The sequence below is a fragment of the Macaca fascicularis genome, chromosome 20, assembly GCF_037993035.2.
Source record: "Macaca fascicularis isolate 582-1 chromosome 20, T2T-MFA8v1.1".
Taxonomy (NCBI): Eukaryota; Metazoa; Chordata; class Mammalia; order Primates; family Cercopithecidae; genus Macaca; species Macaca fascicularis.
Window position 1 is genome coordinate 65698376 of NC_088394.1, and position 16208 is coordinate 65714583.

General features: G+C 38.9%; 1 protein-coding gene across 10 annotated transcripts in view; it reads left to right on the forward strand.

The window, feature by feature from the left end:
- NFAT5 (nuclear factor of activated T cells 5) overlaps positions 1-16208 on the forward strand; it is a 132108-nt gene that overhangs the window by 21166 nt on the left and 94734 nt on the right. For 2 of the 10 annotated variants that reach the window (XM_065537102.2, XM_065537103.2), the window contains exon 3: positions 4203-4265. The exons of the other annotated variants lie outside the window; for them this stretch is intronic. In XM_065537102.2, the coding sequence (XP_065393174.1) occupies positions 4203-4265 (63 nt within the window). The remainder of the gene's footprint in view (positions 1-4202; positions 4266-16208) is intronic. 10 annotated transcript variants of the gene reach the window in all.

Here is a 16208-nt window from a genome sequence, read left to right on the forward strand (position 1 = left end):
CCAAAAGATGGAAACAACCCAGGTGTCTATCAACAGATGAATGGATAAATTCCAAAGTGTGGTATATAAGTACAAGGGAATGTTATTCACCCTTAAAAGAGAATGAAATTCTGTTACATGCCACAGTGTGAATGACCCTTGAAAACACATGCAAAGTGAAATAAGCCAGACAGAAAAGGACAAATATTATATGATTCCATTTACATCAGGGAACTAGATACATGAACTACTTAGAATAGGCAGAGAAAGAAAGTAGAATATTGATTACCAGGAGCTGAGGGTAGGGGAGGATTAGGAAGCTATAGTTAAATGGGTACAGAGTTTGGAGTAATGAAAAAGTTCTGGAAATGAATAATGGTAATAGTTGCACAGTGTCATGCATAGATTTATTGCCACTAAATTGTGCACTTAAAAATAGTTAAAATGGTAAATTTTATGTATAATTTACTGCAATTAAAAAAGGCGTTCAAAAAACTAGAAATTTTTAAGAGTAAGATGCACTACTTTTTTTTTGTAAAGTTAGTGAGACGTAATTGTGTGGTGGTATGTGGAAAGGAGAATATTTTCATTTTTGCATTTAAAAGAATATAGTGTTTTAGTTGTCTGTCATTTGTGGTTTTCTTCCTTCTGTTTTCAGAGAGTGTGAGTTTCTGTTACTTTCTATGTGGGACCTAGAATCTTTAGCTTTAGATGTAAATGAGATGACCTAAATACCGCTGACTATATTACATCTTTGATCATCAAAGACTAGATTTTGATAAGCCAGACTAGACTACAGATGACTTTGTGAAAAATTCATGAGGCATAGACATATTAATCTTGTTTAGACTGGATTTTTTTTTTTTTTAGACGGAGTCTCACTCTGTTGCCCAGGCTGGAATGCAGTGGTGTGATCTTGGTTCACTGTAACCTCCACCTCCCAGGTTCAAGCAGTTCTCCTGCCTCAGCCTCCCGAGTAGCTGGGATTACAGGTGTCCACCACCACGCCTGGCTAATTTTTGTATTTTTAGTAGAGACAAGATTTTGCCATGTTGGCCAGGCTGGTCTTGAACTCCTGACCTCACATGATCTGCCTGCCTCAGCCTCCCAAAGTGCTGAGATTACAGGCGTGAGCCACCATGCCCGGCCTCGATTGGAAATTTTTTTGACTTTTAATATGCTTGGTTGATTGATTTTGTTGATTTCTGGAAAGCAAATGTTTGTATTTAATAGTAGCAATAGGATTGCAGTTTTCTAATAAATGTCACAGAATTATGGCAGTGAGCCAGGAAGAAGAAAAGCTGTATTAGTGAAATAAGACATACTTCTATAGCTATGGAAACTGTAAACCCCTACTAAGTCTCATAAAGGTATTCTCTTCATATTTGTATTATTAATTAGACATTGATAGGGGTTCATAAGGACCCTAGATAACTGCTAGATTAACTCTAGGTGTGATTGTATTCATCAAAAGGCCTGGTTAAAAGGTACTGTTAGGTAGTGTAGTTTTTGTTTTGTGTGAACATTAAAGTGCTTATTTTTCTTTCTTTCTTTCTTTTTTTTTTTTTTGAGACACAGTCTCGCTCTGTAGCCCAGGCTAGAGTGCAGTGGTGTGATCTCGGCTCACTGCAACCTCTGCCTCCGGGTTCAAGTGATTCTTCTGCCTCGGCCTCCTGAGTAGCTGAAATTACCACCTGGCTAATTTTTTGTATTTTTTTTAGTAGAGACGGAGTTTCACCATGTTGACCAGGTTGGTCTTGAACTCCCAACCCTCAGGTAATCCGCCCACATCGGCCTCCCAAAGTGCTAGGATTACAGGCATGAGCCACCATGCCCGGCCTATTTTTCTTCAATTTCACTTCTTTTTTTTGAAATGGAGTCTCACTCTGTTGCCCAGGCTGTACTGCAGTGGTGTGATCTCTGCTCTGTGTAACTTCCACCCCGCTGTGTTCAATCAGTTCTCCTGCCTCACCTCCTGAGTAGCTGGGATTATAGCCGCTGCCACTATGCTGGGCTAATTCTTGTATTTTTAGTAGAGATGGGGTTTTGCCATGTTGGCCAGGCTGGTCTTGAACTCCTGACCTCAAGTGATCTGCCCACCTCGGGCTCCTAAAGTGTTGGGATTACAGGCGTGAGCCACTGTGCCCACCCTAATTTCATTTCTTATGATCCTCAACTACTAAAGCATTTTCTATTTGAAAGAATAACACTAGATTATTGCCACAGCTGACAATTTATTTGAGAACAAATGAGAGAATAGGAATATGACTCTGTTTATTAAAGTTAATCTTAACCAGTACGTTTGTTTACTGGTAAAATGCATATTAGCTGTGCGCAGATAGATTTTATGAATAAATTATTTTAGTTATAAATTAGGCACTTTGGCAATTTATAGTGCTTTCTTTTTTTTTTTTTTGAGACGCAGTTTCACTCTATTGCCCACGCTGGAGTGCAGTGGCACGATTCCGGCTTACTGCAACCTCTACCTCCCAGGTTCAGGCGATTCTTCTGCCTCAGCCCCCTGAGTAGCTGGAATTACAGGTGCACACCACTACACCTGGCCCGTTTTTGTGTTTTTAGTAAACACCGGTTTCACCATGTTGGCCAGGCTGGTCTCCAACTGCTGACCTCGTGATCCACCTGCCCCAGCTTCCCAAAGTACTGGAATTCCAGGCGTGAGCCACTGTACCTGGTTGCGTGATTAGTGCTTTCACCAAGTAATAATTTCCTGATAGATAACCTGACTAGCATATTAGCTTAATATCTTTTCTAATTATAAAAACCAACTAACTCCTGAGAATACTTAAGGTCTGTAATCAGGATTGCCTATATTTGGTGAAATTAATGGGCTGTTGGGGTGCCAAGCTTCAAAAGAGAGATGATTGCTAATCCTAAAAATATAAAGGTAACTTACAGCCAGAAAGATAGCTACTGAGTAATTGTGTTCTCATCACACTTATTTACTTGTGTGTAAATTTAAAAGTGCATTTCCCCTCAAATTTAGATATGTCTTGTTCTGTTATTTTTCTCACTAGAAAGTACTTCTTCAAATTGCTAGGCTACTTACCAGAATCATCAACTACTAACTAGTAAAGAAACAAAGTGTGTTTTGGAATCTCCCATATCAAATATATTTAGAAGTGAAATTTAGCAATCATTTATTGTATGACTGAAATGAAACAGAAAAAGTAGACTATGAGAGGTGGATTCTTTTGGAAAAATCATGTTAGGTTGGAACCTATAATATTCCCTAGAAGAGAAAACCCATCCATGTTGAAATGCCAGATTAGAGGGAAGTTTATGAAGAAAAGACCATGTAGAATGATTTGAATATTTACCACTGTCTAGTTTTGGAGCAAAGAAAGACCAGGGCATTACATGCAGGGTCCTTCTTGGTGTTGGACCCTCCCCTTTTCCTACTTCTTTTTTTTTGAAATGGAGTTTCACTGTTATTGCCCAGGCTGGAGTGCAATGGCGCAATCTCGGCTCACCGCAACCTCCGCCTCCTGGGTTCGAGTGATTCTCCTGCCTCAGCCTCCCAAGTAGCTGGGATTACAGGCATGCGCCACCACGCCTGGCTAATTTTGTATTTTTGGTAGAGACAGGGTTTCTCCATGTTGGTCAGGCAGGTCTTGAACTCCCAACCTCAGGTGACCCACCCGCTGTGGCCTCCCAAAGTGCTGGGATTACAGGTGTGAGCCACCATGCCCAGCCTCCTACTTCTTTTTTAGTAGCCCGTTGTTTGTCTAACTTGTCTATCAATTGGATATTTCAGAGATCACGGATTTTAGTAAACATAGCTCTTCGTAACAGAATTGGATGGTGTGTCCTATGAGAAAAATACCGTTTTAGCAATCCAAATGTGGATGTGCTATATATAAGACAGATAATCTTTAAATGACAATGAAACCTCAACTCAGAAACTCAAAGGATAAAATTTGATAAAAATAAGAGGGCAAAAAAAAAATTTAGCGGTGAAAACAGCTGAGAATAGAGTAGAAAGCAATAGCCTTAAGTTTTGTATTTGACTAAGGTTGAATAGAAACTTCAAGTTGCAGTGTCTACCTCAGGATGACTCTTGAATTCTCAACCGAGGAATTTAATAAAAGAGAAATTCTCATTTTTTTGCTAGGCAACAGGAAGTTATTTTTCTTGAAATATAAGTTATTTATAATTTCGTTTCTCATTATTCCTTCTCTGTATCTTTTTTTCTTTCATCACAGATGACTCATTGACACCTCAGGCATCTAAACAGTTCCTTAAGCTGGGCACAGTGGCTGACACCGGTAATCCCAGCACTTTGGGAGGCCAAGGTGGGAGGATTGCTTGAGTCCAGGAGTTTGAGACCAGTTTGGGCAACATAGCAAGACCAACTCCCCCTCCCCAACTGTCTCTACAAAAACTTTAAAAAAACTAGTCCAAGTCTGGTGGCACATGCCTGTAGACTTAGCTACTTAGGAGACTGATAAAGGAGAATTGCATGACCCCAGGAGTTCAAGGTTACGGTGAACTATGATTGCATGACTGCACTCCAGCTTGGGCAACAGAGTGAGACCCTGTCTCAAATAATAAAAATAAATAAATAAAAAGCTCTCCTTTTTGGCACTTGTAGGTTGTCTGAGTACAGACGTTAATGAGTCCTGAGTACCAAGTGACTAAAAACTCTAATATTGTAAATGGATTGGTAAATTGACAAATCTTGTTTTAGACAATTTTGCTATGGTATGCAACAAAGTAGTTTCCAAATAATTTCAGGTTAGGATATTTAAAATGCTATTTAAAAAACTGTATTAGTCAAAGTTCAGGATTTTTTGTGTAAAGGTGGTTTAAAGTGTAAGGCAGTTCTAGTTCTTCTTTGTATTTGTATTGTTAAAATAAGACTCAGTTGAATTCAGTTTGTAAATACTGGAAAATTGTTATTCGTAGCTACTTTGCCTCAGACGAGATGATTATAAGGAGAAAATTAATTCTGAAGTGGTTTAAACCAAATCATGTTTTAAATTTAGTGTTATATAGATTTCAGGTTGTGTTCTATATCTTTTTTGGCTTTCCCCTCCCTCAGCCTAAGAGTTTAGTTGTTCAGGATAGGGAGATTTGTCCCATGTAATTATTTTTCAGTTTTGCTGAACATATTTTTTAAATGGCTACCTTTCTTTGGTACAGTGTCGTGGGATTCCCCACCCCATCTGGGGTAGAGTGTTGCGGGATTAGAGACAAAGGGGAATCTTTCAGGTCTTCTAACTCAAATCACTAGAAATTTAGGCACGATCTGGACCTTAATGTGTGAGAGGCTGTATCATTTTATTTCCCAAATTGTATTTTCTTTTTTCTTGAGACTGAGTCTCACTCTGTTGCTCAGGCTGGAGTGCAGCGGCGTAATCTCGGCTCACTGCAACCTTCGTCTTCTGGGTTCAAGCGATTCTCCTGCCTCAGCCTCCCTAGTAGCTGAGATTACAGGTGCATGCATGCCACCATGCCCAGCTAATTTTTGTATTTTTAATAGAGACGGGGTCTTGCCGTGTTGACCAGGCTGGTCGCAAACTCCTGACCTCAGGTGATATGCCTGCTTTGGCCTCCCAAAGTGCTGGGATTACAGGCATGAGCCACTGTGCCTGGCCACAAATTGTATTTTCTCTAACCTTCTAGTTCATATGAAAAAATTATTGAAGAGTCTCCCCCTCCCCCCCAGTTTTCTTACTCTGAGGATGAAGATGAAGGGGAAAGCTTTAGATAGTTGGTTTTTCAGGCTGGCCACCATGGAAAAATTATTTGCTGTTTTATGAAATATGCAATTCAGTTAAGTTGGAGGAAGCTGTTTAGTAAGGGGAAAAGTACAGAATTTCTAGTCAGGAAACATAATCAAATATCTGTTTTAAACTTTGCTAGTTTTACTTCTTTTCCTCTTTTTATCCTCATTTCCTTTTTATCTAACAAGGTTATCGTGAAGCTTCTATGAACAATTTTTTACATTATGCTAGTGCCTTTAAACATTGTTTGATTATGAATCTCTAACTTGCTCTGAATATTTTGAGAAAAAAGTTGAATCTTTGTTTGAAGGAAAAAGTTGGTTTTTCAGGATAAGCAAATCTTTTTGGGTGTTCAAGATATTTTTAACAAAAAATTTTTCAAAAATTGAAAGTTGGCTTGGCACAGTAGCTCACACCTGTAATTTCAGCACTTTATGGGGCCAAGGCAGATGACTTAAGGCCAGGAGTTCAAGACCAGAGTGGGCAACATAACAAGACCCCTTCCTACACAGCCCAGGAGTTTGAGGCTGCAGTGAGCTCCGATTGTGCCACTGCATTTCATTCTGGATGACAGAATGAGACCTTGTCTTGATTTAAAAAAAAAATCACAAAAATTTTTTCCAAAGCTATAAAAACTTTAAGCTTTATTGTTTCTCTTTTTCCATGATATTTAGTGGCTCTTTTAGGTTTAGTTGTAACTCCTACCAATAATCCTTAAAAGGAAAATGATAATTACTTTCTTTTTTTTTTTTTTTTGAGAAGGAGTCTCACTCTGTCACCCCGGCTGGAGTGCAGTGGCGCGATCTCAGCTCATCGCAACCTCTGCCTCCTGAGTTCAAGCGATTCTCCTGCCTCAGCCTCCCAAGTAGCTGGGATTACAGGTGCCCACCACCACGCCTGGCTAATTTTTGTATTTTTAATAGAGACAGGTTTCACGATGTTGGCCAGGCTGATCTCAAACTCCTGACCTCAAGTGATACACCCGCCTTGGCCTCCTAGAGTGCTGGGATTACAGGTGTGAGCCACCATGCTCAGTGGTAATTACTTTTTAGAGGATGATACATGGTACTTAGTTTCCATGTTTTTTTTTTCAGTTAGAAATTATTATAGTCTCTAAAATCTTGTGAACATGGGAACAGATTGTGAGGAGAAAAATAAATAAATAAAAGCTTGTGGTTATTTCAAACTCTTATGATCTCAAATCTTGACTAAAACGTGTGCTTTACAGGGATTAAGATTAAAGTGAAGCTTTTTTTTCCCTCATAATATTTCTAACTTAAATTTTTAAGGGGCATTAATCTTATGAAATTGATAGTTTTCTCATCTTTTGATTACTCCCCTTAATTCATGCTTCTGAAAAATGCATTCTAACTAAAAATATAAGAATGCTTATTAATCATAAAATGTACTGGTACTTGTTTAGTGTAGAACTAAGGGATTTAGATATATCCTTTAAATGCAAATAATATATTTGATCATTAAATGGAATAAGCTGCTTTCAGAGTATAGTAGGGTTTATTCTTGGGAGTTTGAAGTTGAGCACAGAGGCGTGGATATAAGAATGGATTCACATCTATTTCCTGTCTGGGTGCTTTAGGAATTTAATCCTTTTTAAAACTGGAACTATTGGGAATTTTATTTTTTTTATGAGGAATCATGAAAATCCCAGGTTTAACTACATATTTTTTTCTAGTTAGTTGCATTATGTGTCAAAAATGAATAAACTAGTTTTAGGTTTTCTGTGTGTTTTGAATATTTTATATATATACATGCTCTTACTATGAATACATAAATTAGCCAACAGATACTAGTCAGAATTTTATTTTGATTGGTCAACTTTTAAAACTGTGAGTTTTACTGAGTTTCTGTCTTTATCTTTCTAGATGTTATAGTGAAATGTCTTAGGAGGGAAACTGAAATGAAGTGGTGTCTGCCGAATGAGTAACTTTACTTGTGGTATTGCAGCACAGTTACTTCTTTTTTAAAAACAATTTTTTAAAATTTTAAGACAGGGTCTCACTCTGTCACCCAGGCTGCAGCCTCCACCTCCTAGGCTCAAGCAGTGCTCCCACCTCAGCCTTCCAAGTTGCTGGGACCACAGGTGTGCATCACCAGGCCCAGCTAATTTTTTTTTTTTGTTCGTTTGTTTGTTTTAACTAGAGACAGTGTCTCCCTAGGTTGCCCAGGCTTGTGTCGAACTTCTGGGCTCAAGTGATCCTCCTGCCTCAGCTTCCCAAGATGCTGGGATTACAGGCAGGAGCCACCGTGCCTGGCCTAGTTACATTTTTAACAAAGTAATTTTGAGAACACAGGTAAAAAGGATGTGATCCGAAAACTGTTTGGTGTGTAGAATGGGGAGAGAAAAAGGAAGCAAATTAAATTGAAGGAGGAAATACGGTAAATTGAATTTTGGAGTTTATTATTGGAAGAAAACATGCCATTTTGTGCAGTATAAAAATATAAGCTTATCAGAATTTTTAAATATTAAAGTTTGTATTTTAACACATTTTCATATTAGAGCCATTTTTTTCCAGATCCTGTTTTCAGCTGTAGCTATTAATGGGGTGAATTTACTCCAAGCTCCCTGGTTGTTCATTAACCTATTAGTGCTTGACTACTTTAATAGGTTCAGGAAAATCTGCTTGTTAGTTGAAACTGCTCAGAGCTGGAATTGAAACTATTCTGCAGTCCTTCCTTATCTGTGGGGAATATGTCCTAGGACCCTCTAGTGGATGCCCGAAACCGAGCATAGTACCAAACACTATATATACAGTCATGCGTAACTTAACGATGGGATATGTTCTGAGAAATGAGTCATTAGGTAGTTTCATCATGCATACATCATAGAGTGTACTTACACAAACCTACGTGGGATAGTCTGCTACATACCTAGGCTGTATGATTTAGCCTGTTGCTCCTAGGCTACAAATCTGTACGACATGTTACTGGACTAAATACTGTAGGCAATTGTAACACAATAGTAAGTATTTGTGTATCTGAACAGAGGAGGCAACACATGGCATGACATCACTAGGAGATAGGAATTTTTCATCTTCTTTATAATTTTATGGGACCAGTGTTGTATATTAATTATAATTTATAAGTCTTTATATACCTTTTATATGGAAAACCAAATGTCCCAGCACCATTGCTGAGTATCATCCATTTTCCCTACTTGATCCACAATGTCAATAGTAAGTGCCATATAGCAGGTTTCTGTATATTCTGTATTATAATCTTATGGGACCACTGTCATATATGTGATCTATCCTTGACTGAAACATATGTGGCACATGACTATACTATGTTTTTTCCTATACATACATACCTATGATAAAGCTTAATTTATAAATAAGGCACAGTAGGAGATTAATAATAATAACTATTGTATTGTCAGGGTTCTCTAGAGAGACAGAACTAATAGGATAGATGTATATATCTACAGGGGAGTTTATTAAGGAGTATTGACTCACACAGTCACAAGGTGAGGTCCCACAATAGGCCATCTGCAAGCTGAGGAGCAAGGAAGCCAGTCCGAATCCCAAAGCTGAAGAACTTGGAGTCTGACGTTCGAGGGCAGGAAACATCAAGCATAGGAGAGAGATGTAGACTGGGAGACTAAACCAGTTTAGTCTTTTCACATTCTTCTGCCCGCTTTTATTCTGGCTGTGCTGGCAGCTGATTAGATTGTACCCACTCAGATTGAGGGTAGGTCTGCCTTTCCCAGTCCACTGACTCAAATGTTAATCTCCTTTGGCAACACCTTCACAGACACACCCAGGAACAATACTTTGCATCCTTCAATCAAGTTGACACTCAATATTAACCATCACAACTATTAATAAATAGAACAATAAAGCAACATACTATAATAAAAGTTATGTGAATGTGGTCTCTCAAAATAGCTTACTGTTCTGTATTCTCCCTTCGTATAATGATGTAAGATGATAGAATGCCGATGTGATGAAACTAAGTGAGGTGAATCACATAGGCATTGTGACACAGCATTAGGCTACTATTGACCTTCTGTATTCCCAAGTCTGTGTCAGTCATTTCAGGGGATCCCTTGTCGAAATCTTCCTTTAGGCTCATGGGTTTCTGGTGCAACATGTTGCTGTCAGTGAAGGGAAAGGGGGTAGCTATGAAAGATTGGGTAAACCATGTTTTTTGTTCATGTCTTTCACCTACAAATTTAATGCCTTTTAAATCTTAACTAAGCACTTATCTTGCTCTGGCTGTAAGTTTTGCCGTTTGAGGTGTGGCAGCAAAATTAGCATGAATAATTTCTTTTTCATTCTTTCACAGTTTTACAGATAGAAGACTCATTCTTCCCATAGATCTTAGCAGCCTCAGCATACGATTTTTTTCTTTCCTTATTAAGAAGTTTCACCTTTTCACTTAAATGAAGCTTCACTTTGGCATATCCAAATTGCCAAATGTCACTACTCTTCCACTTTGGGGCCATTGTTAAGTAAAATAAGGGTTACTTGAATACAAACACTGTGATACTTTGACAGTTAATCTGGTAATCCATATAGTTACTAAGTGACTAAAGATAGATAGTGTGTATAGCATGGATACACTGGATAAAGGGATGATTCTTGTCCTGGTTGGGATGGAGCTAGACTCTCAGGTCAACAGAAAATTTCATCATGCTACTTAGAATGGTGTTGTATTTAAAATTTATAAGTTATTTAAATTGGAATTTTTCATTTAATATTTTCTGACCTTGGTTGACCATGGGTAACTGAAACCATGGAAAGCAAAACCATGGATAATGGAGGACTACTGTATTTACCAAATGTGTTGATTGCATTTTGAGAAAAATTACTTGTAACTTTAATGGGCTGACTTAATATGTTATGATAACAGGATTATTTAGATTATAAGAGACTGGGCAGGTAGATATTACACTAGTCTTGTACTTTGCTCATAATTTTATAGAGCACTTTGATGTATATTACTTCATTTAATCTTTTTGACATCTGAGAGATATATATTCTCATAGATAATAAAACCCAAACTTCCAGATGATTAAGAGACTTGCCCAATTTGACACTGTTAGTCATTAGAAGAGCTAGTCTTAAGAAAAAAGGGCTGGGTGCAGTGACTCACACCTGTAACCTGAGCACTTTGGGAGGCCAAGGCGGGTGGATCACGAGGTCAGGAGTTCAAGACTATGCTGGCCAACATAGTGAAACCCCATCTCTACTAAAAATACAAAAATTAACCGGGTGTGGTGGCACGTGCCTGTAATCGCAGCTACTCAGGAGGCTGAGGCAGGAGAATTGCTTGAACCTGGGAGGCAGAGGTTGCAGTAAGCCGAGATGGTGCCATTGCACTCCAGCCTGGGCGACAGAGTGAGACTGTCTCAAAAAAAAAAAAAAAAAGAAAAGAAAAAAGAAAAAGTATTCTGACTTCAATCCATTTTTTTTCTCTAACTGCAGCCAAGATAATTTATTTACTGAGTATTTTCAGCTATAATGGTAAAAGACATAAATGTGATTTCTTCTCTAATTGAGCTTACTTCATAGTCCAGGAGTCAGACTAGTAAATAATCAATTAAAAACAATGTGTTAGGTGCTCTGAAAGGGAAAGTATAGTTTGATGAGGTGGGAAATAGAGGAGTGCCTATGTGCCCGGGGATCAGGAAGGGCTTTTGATAGGAGATAAACTTGCTTTCAAAATCAGTCCTGAAGTCATAAAAATTAGTCAGGTAAAGATTAAAGGGCTATGTTGGAGGAAGAGTGTTCCAGGCAGAGGAGAGAATACCATGTTAGAAGTTTTGGAGGTAAACGAGAGCTTGGTGTATTGAAGAACTGAAAGAAATTCAGTGTGGCTGGATTTTAGAGCTAGAGAAGAGGGAAGGGGAGGGAAAAGGAGGGAAAGGAAGCAGCTATGAAAGATTTGGTAAACCAAAAGCTGGATATGATAAGGTCCTAAATTAGTGACAACTGGGAAAAGAAAAAGAGTACTGCAGGTAGCACAGACTAAATAAATGTGTTAGAAATATTTTAGCCAACAAGTTATATTTGATACAGTTATTATATATATATGTGTATATATATGTATATATAGTGATTTTCTTGCACAGTAAAGGGCACGTTATCCTAAAAGTTGAAAGTAGGTTAACAGTGCACTGTTCATCATGGTGAACTCTGGATATCAGTTTTGACTATCATTTTCTTTTGCTGTCATTCCTAGTCTGATAATGAGTTCAGTTTGGGATATGTTGAAATTGAGCTGCTTATGGGATATTGAACACCTGCTATGTAACAAGCACTAAGCTATATGCTGGGGCTACAAAAAGTAAAGAAAATAAAGTCCTTTTCCTCACCAGTTCATATTCTGGTGGTTGGAAACAGACATTAAACAAATGATTATAAAAATGTCAGGGTAGGCTGGGCATGATGGCTCACGCCTGTAATCCCAGCACTTTGGGAGGCCGAGGTGGGTGGGTCACCTGAGGTCAGGAGCTCGAGACCAGCCTGGCCAACATGGTGAAACCCCGTCTCTACTAAAAATACAAAAATTAGCCACACGCAATGGTGTACGCCTGTAATCCCAGCTGCTTGGGAGGCTGAGGCAGGAGAATCACTTGAACCTGGGAGGTACAGGTTGCAGTGAGCCAAGATGGTGCCACTGTACTCCAGTCTGGGCTCTGGGTGACAGAGTGAGAATCTGTCTCAAAAAAAAAAAAAAAAAAAAAAGTCAGGGTTTGGGAATTGGCAAGTCCATAGAAACAGAAAGTAAATTAGTGGTTGCCAGGGATTCAAGGAATGGGGGTGGAGAATGACTGCTAATGGGGATGGCTTTTCTTTTTTGAGGTGATGAAAATGTTCTGGAATTAGGTAGTAGTAATGACTACACAACTTTGGGCTATACTAGAACCCACTGAATCATGTACTTTAAAAGGGTGGAACTTTATGTTATGTGAATTATATCTCAAAAAATGTTGGGAGTTGGCCAGGCGCAGTGGCTCACACCTGCAGTGCCAGCACTTTGGGAGGCCAAGGCGGGAGGATCACCTGAGGTCAGGAGTTCGAGACCAGCCTGGCCAATATGGTGAAACCCTGTCTCTACTAAAAATACAAAAAACTAGCCAGGCGTGGTGGCGTGTGCCTGTAATCCCGGTGGCACGTGCCTGTAATCCCAGCTGCTTGGGAGGCTGAGGCAGGAGAATTGCTTGAACCCAGGAGGTGAATATTGCAGTGAGCCAAGATGGTGCCACTGCACTCCAGCCTGGGTGACCGAGCGAGACTCAGTCTCAAAAAGAATTTAAAAACTGGGAGTGAAAAAAATAAAGCAAGGTTCGGAGGGATAAGAAAATGATGGGGGCACTATTTTGTAGAGCATGATCATAGTGATTTTTGAGTCTAATTTGAACAGACACCTAAAGGAATCGAAAGGGTAAGCAATGGAGATATATGTGGAAAGAGTTTTCCAGGTGGAGGAAAGGCGAGTACAAAGACATCGAGGCTGTGAAAGTGCTTGGCGTGTTCAAGAAGTAGCAATAAAGGCAGTATACCTGGAGCAGAGTGGAAAAGCAGAAGAGTTGTAGAAGAGAGAGGGAGAGAGATATTAAAGTGCTAGATCATGTAAGGACTTTGGGTTTTATGCTGAGATGGGTGCTGAGGAGCGATGTCATCTGCATTACGTTTTTAATGAATACTGGCTACAGTGTAGATAATAAAGTGTAAGAATGAAAAAGGAAATCAATTAGGAGGCAATTGAAGTAGTTCAGGTGAGATGATTAGATCAGGATTGTAGTAGTGGAGGTTGTTAAGAAGTGGCGGAATTCTAGATTAGAAAAGTGAGAAAGAAAAAGACAGGATTCATTTCTCTGGGAAAAAAACAAGGTATTTCAGGTACATGAAGAGAGGAGTAGACTAAAGAGAAGCCAACAAAGGAAGAAAATAAACAGGAATTCCTGAAAGCAGGAGTAGTCAATTGTGTCAGTAATTGGAAATAAATCAATTAGGAGTTTATTGATAACTGAGCAATTTGAATGGAGAGTGGTTGGAACAGAAGCCAAGTAGTAGTTGGCTGAGCAATAAATGTGAATAGAGGAAGTGGAGGCAGCTAGGAAGACAACTATAGTACTAAGTAAGAATAGTTGGGAGGGGAAGAAGAGAGTGGAAACTAGAAAAGCATATATAAGAATAGGAATCTTGTGGAATGAGGGAGTTGAAAGGACAGGAATTATTAGTAGAGGAAAGTTTTGGAGGAACAATGAAGAAAAAGGGATCTAGTACATATGGTTGCTTCTTTTCTTGAGCCCGGAGAGGTAAGGATAATTTTTATCTGGGAAAGGAAGTATGAGAAATTTATGTCCTATAAATTTGCTGTGGAGAAATAGACAGTCATTTGCCAAGAATGATAGATACAGGATAGTAGCCTTAAGAGAATCATCATGAGGAATTGGGGAGTAAAGCTGATGAGGAATACTTTGGAAAAAAAAAAAAAAGGCTCCTGAGCTACTTTGAGGAAGATCTTAAATTCGTAGTGGCACTGGTCCACAATTTTGATTTTTCTCTGAAAACTTAGAAGCTGTGGTGCAGGAGTGTTGAAGATGAGTGCTTAGGGTCATTCAGGATTGGGTATGATTAACAGGATGAATATGATAGAAAAATAATAGGGATGGGATAAAGGAATTCTTCAAGACATATCTCAGGCTTCGTCTTTTCCTTGAAGTGTCCCCCATTGGTCTTTTCTCTTTTAATTTTGTACTTTTCTCTGCTATTGCTGCCTTATGTTTAGTCCATTAGAATTTACGCACACACATACACATACACACACACACTCTTAAGCACTTAAATTTTTTTTAAATATGGAAAACCACAAAACAAGGACAAATCACATGCAGTCCTGCCATATCTAGGTATGACCACTGTTAATATGTTGGTGATTATTCTTTCAGACATCTGTATATATTTATACATATCTACTTATTTATACATTTCTGCATAAGTGGGATTATACATCTGTTTTATTTGCCTACTGTTATTAAATATATATATAATTTGTGATGGCTGCAAAATATTACATGGTAATTTATTTATTTGTTTATTTTTGAGACAGAGTCTCTCTCTGTTGCCCAGGCTGGAGTGCAGTGGCGCAATCACGGCTAACTGTAGCCTTGACCTCCTGGGCTCAAGTGATTCTCCAGCCTAGGCCTCTCAAGTGCCTGGGACTATAGGTGTGCACCACCATGCTCGGCTACTATTTTTTAAAAAAATTTTTGTAGAGGCCGGGCACGGTGGCTCACGCCTGTAATCCCAGCACTTTGGGAGGCCGAGGAGGGCGGATCACGAGGTCAGGAGATCGAGACCATCCTGGCTAACATAGTGAAACCCTGTCTCTACTAAAAATACAAAAAAAAAAATCAGACAGGTGTTGTGGTGGATGCCTGTAGTCCCAGCTACTCAGGAGGCTGAGGCAGGAGAATGGAGTGAACCTGGGAGGCGGAGCTTGCAGTGAGTCGAGATCGCACCACTGCACTCCAGCTTGGGCAACAGAGCGAGCCTCCGTCTCAAAAAAAAAAAAAAAAAGAAATTTTGTAGAGACCAGATCTTGCTATGTTGCCAGGGCCGGTCTCAGACTCCTGGGTTCAAGTGATCCTCTTGCCTCAGCCTCCCAAAGTTCTAGGATTACAGGTGTGAGCTACCATGCCAAGCAACGTGGTTTAAATAACAAAATTTAATTAGCCAATCCTTTGGTGATGGACTATTATTTCATTTTATTTTTTAACTGTTATAAGTCATTGTAATGAATATAGTACAAATGATTTCCCCCTGTACTGGTATGAGTACTGTTCTAAATACTTAAATTTGTCTTTTATTTCTAAATTTCTTCTGCTGTCATATTTCAAGGTGAATCCTTCAGACTTGCATTCTTTTAGCTTTCTCTTGAGAATGGATCCAAATGATTAAGACTGCCTGCATATTATTAGATAAGACCACCCCCAAACCATCTTGTAATCTATAGTGTTGAGGTTAAGTGCATAGGCTTTGGAGTCAGAACAGATTGGATTCAAATCTTTGCTCTGCTACTTCATTTAGTTGCATAGCTTTAAACTTCAGTTTTCCAGTCTATTAAATAAAGAACATTGAAAGCATAAGGCTTTTTTTCATTGGGAGAATTCTATAACTGAGATGAAATAATCATTATTTAAAATTTTTCTAGCTAATTAAAATCCTTCATGCTACAGTTTAATGTTATTTTCCTTGTCTAGATTAAGGGAAAGTAGATAAATCTTGGTTATTATATTTTTAATTATTTTTATTTTATTTATTTATTTATTTTGAGATGGAGTTTCACTCTTGTTGCCCAGGCTGGAGTGCAACAGCATGATCTCGGCTCATTGCAACCTCCGCCTCCTGGGTTCAAACGATTCTCCTGTCTCAGCCTCCTGAGTAGCTGGGATTACAGGCATGCACCACCATGCCTGGCTAATTTTTTGTGTTTTAGTAGAGATGAGGT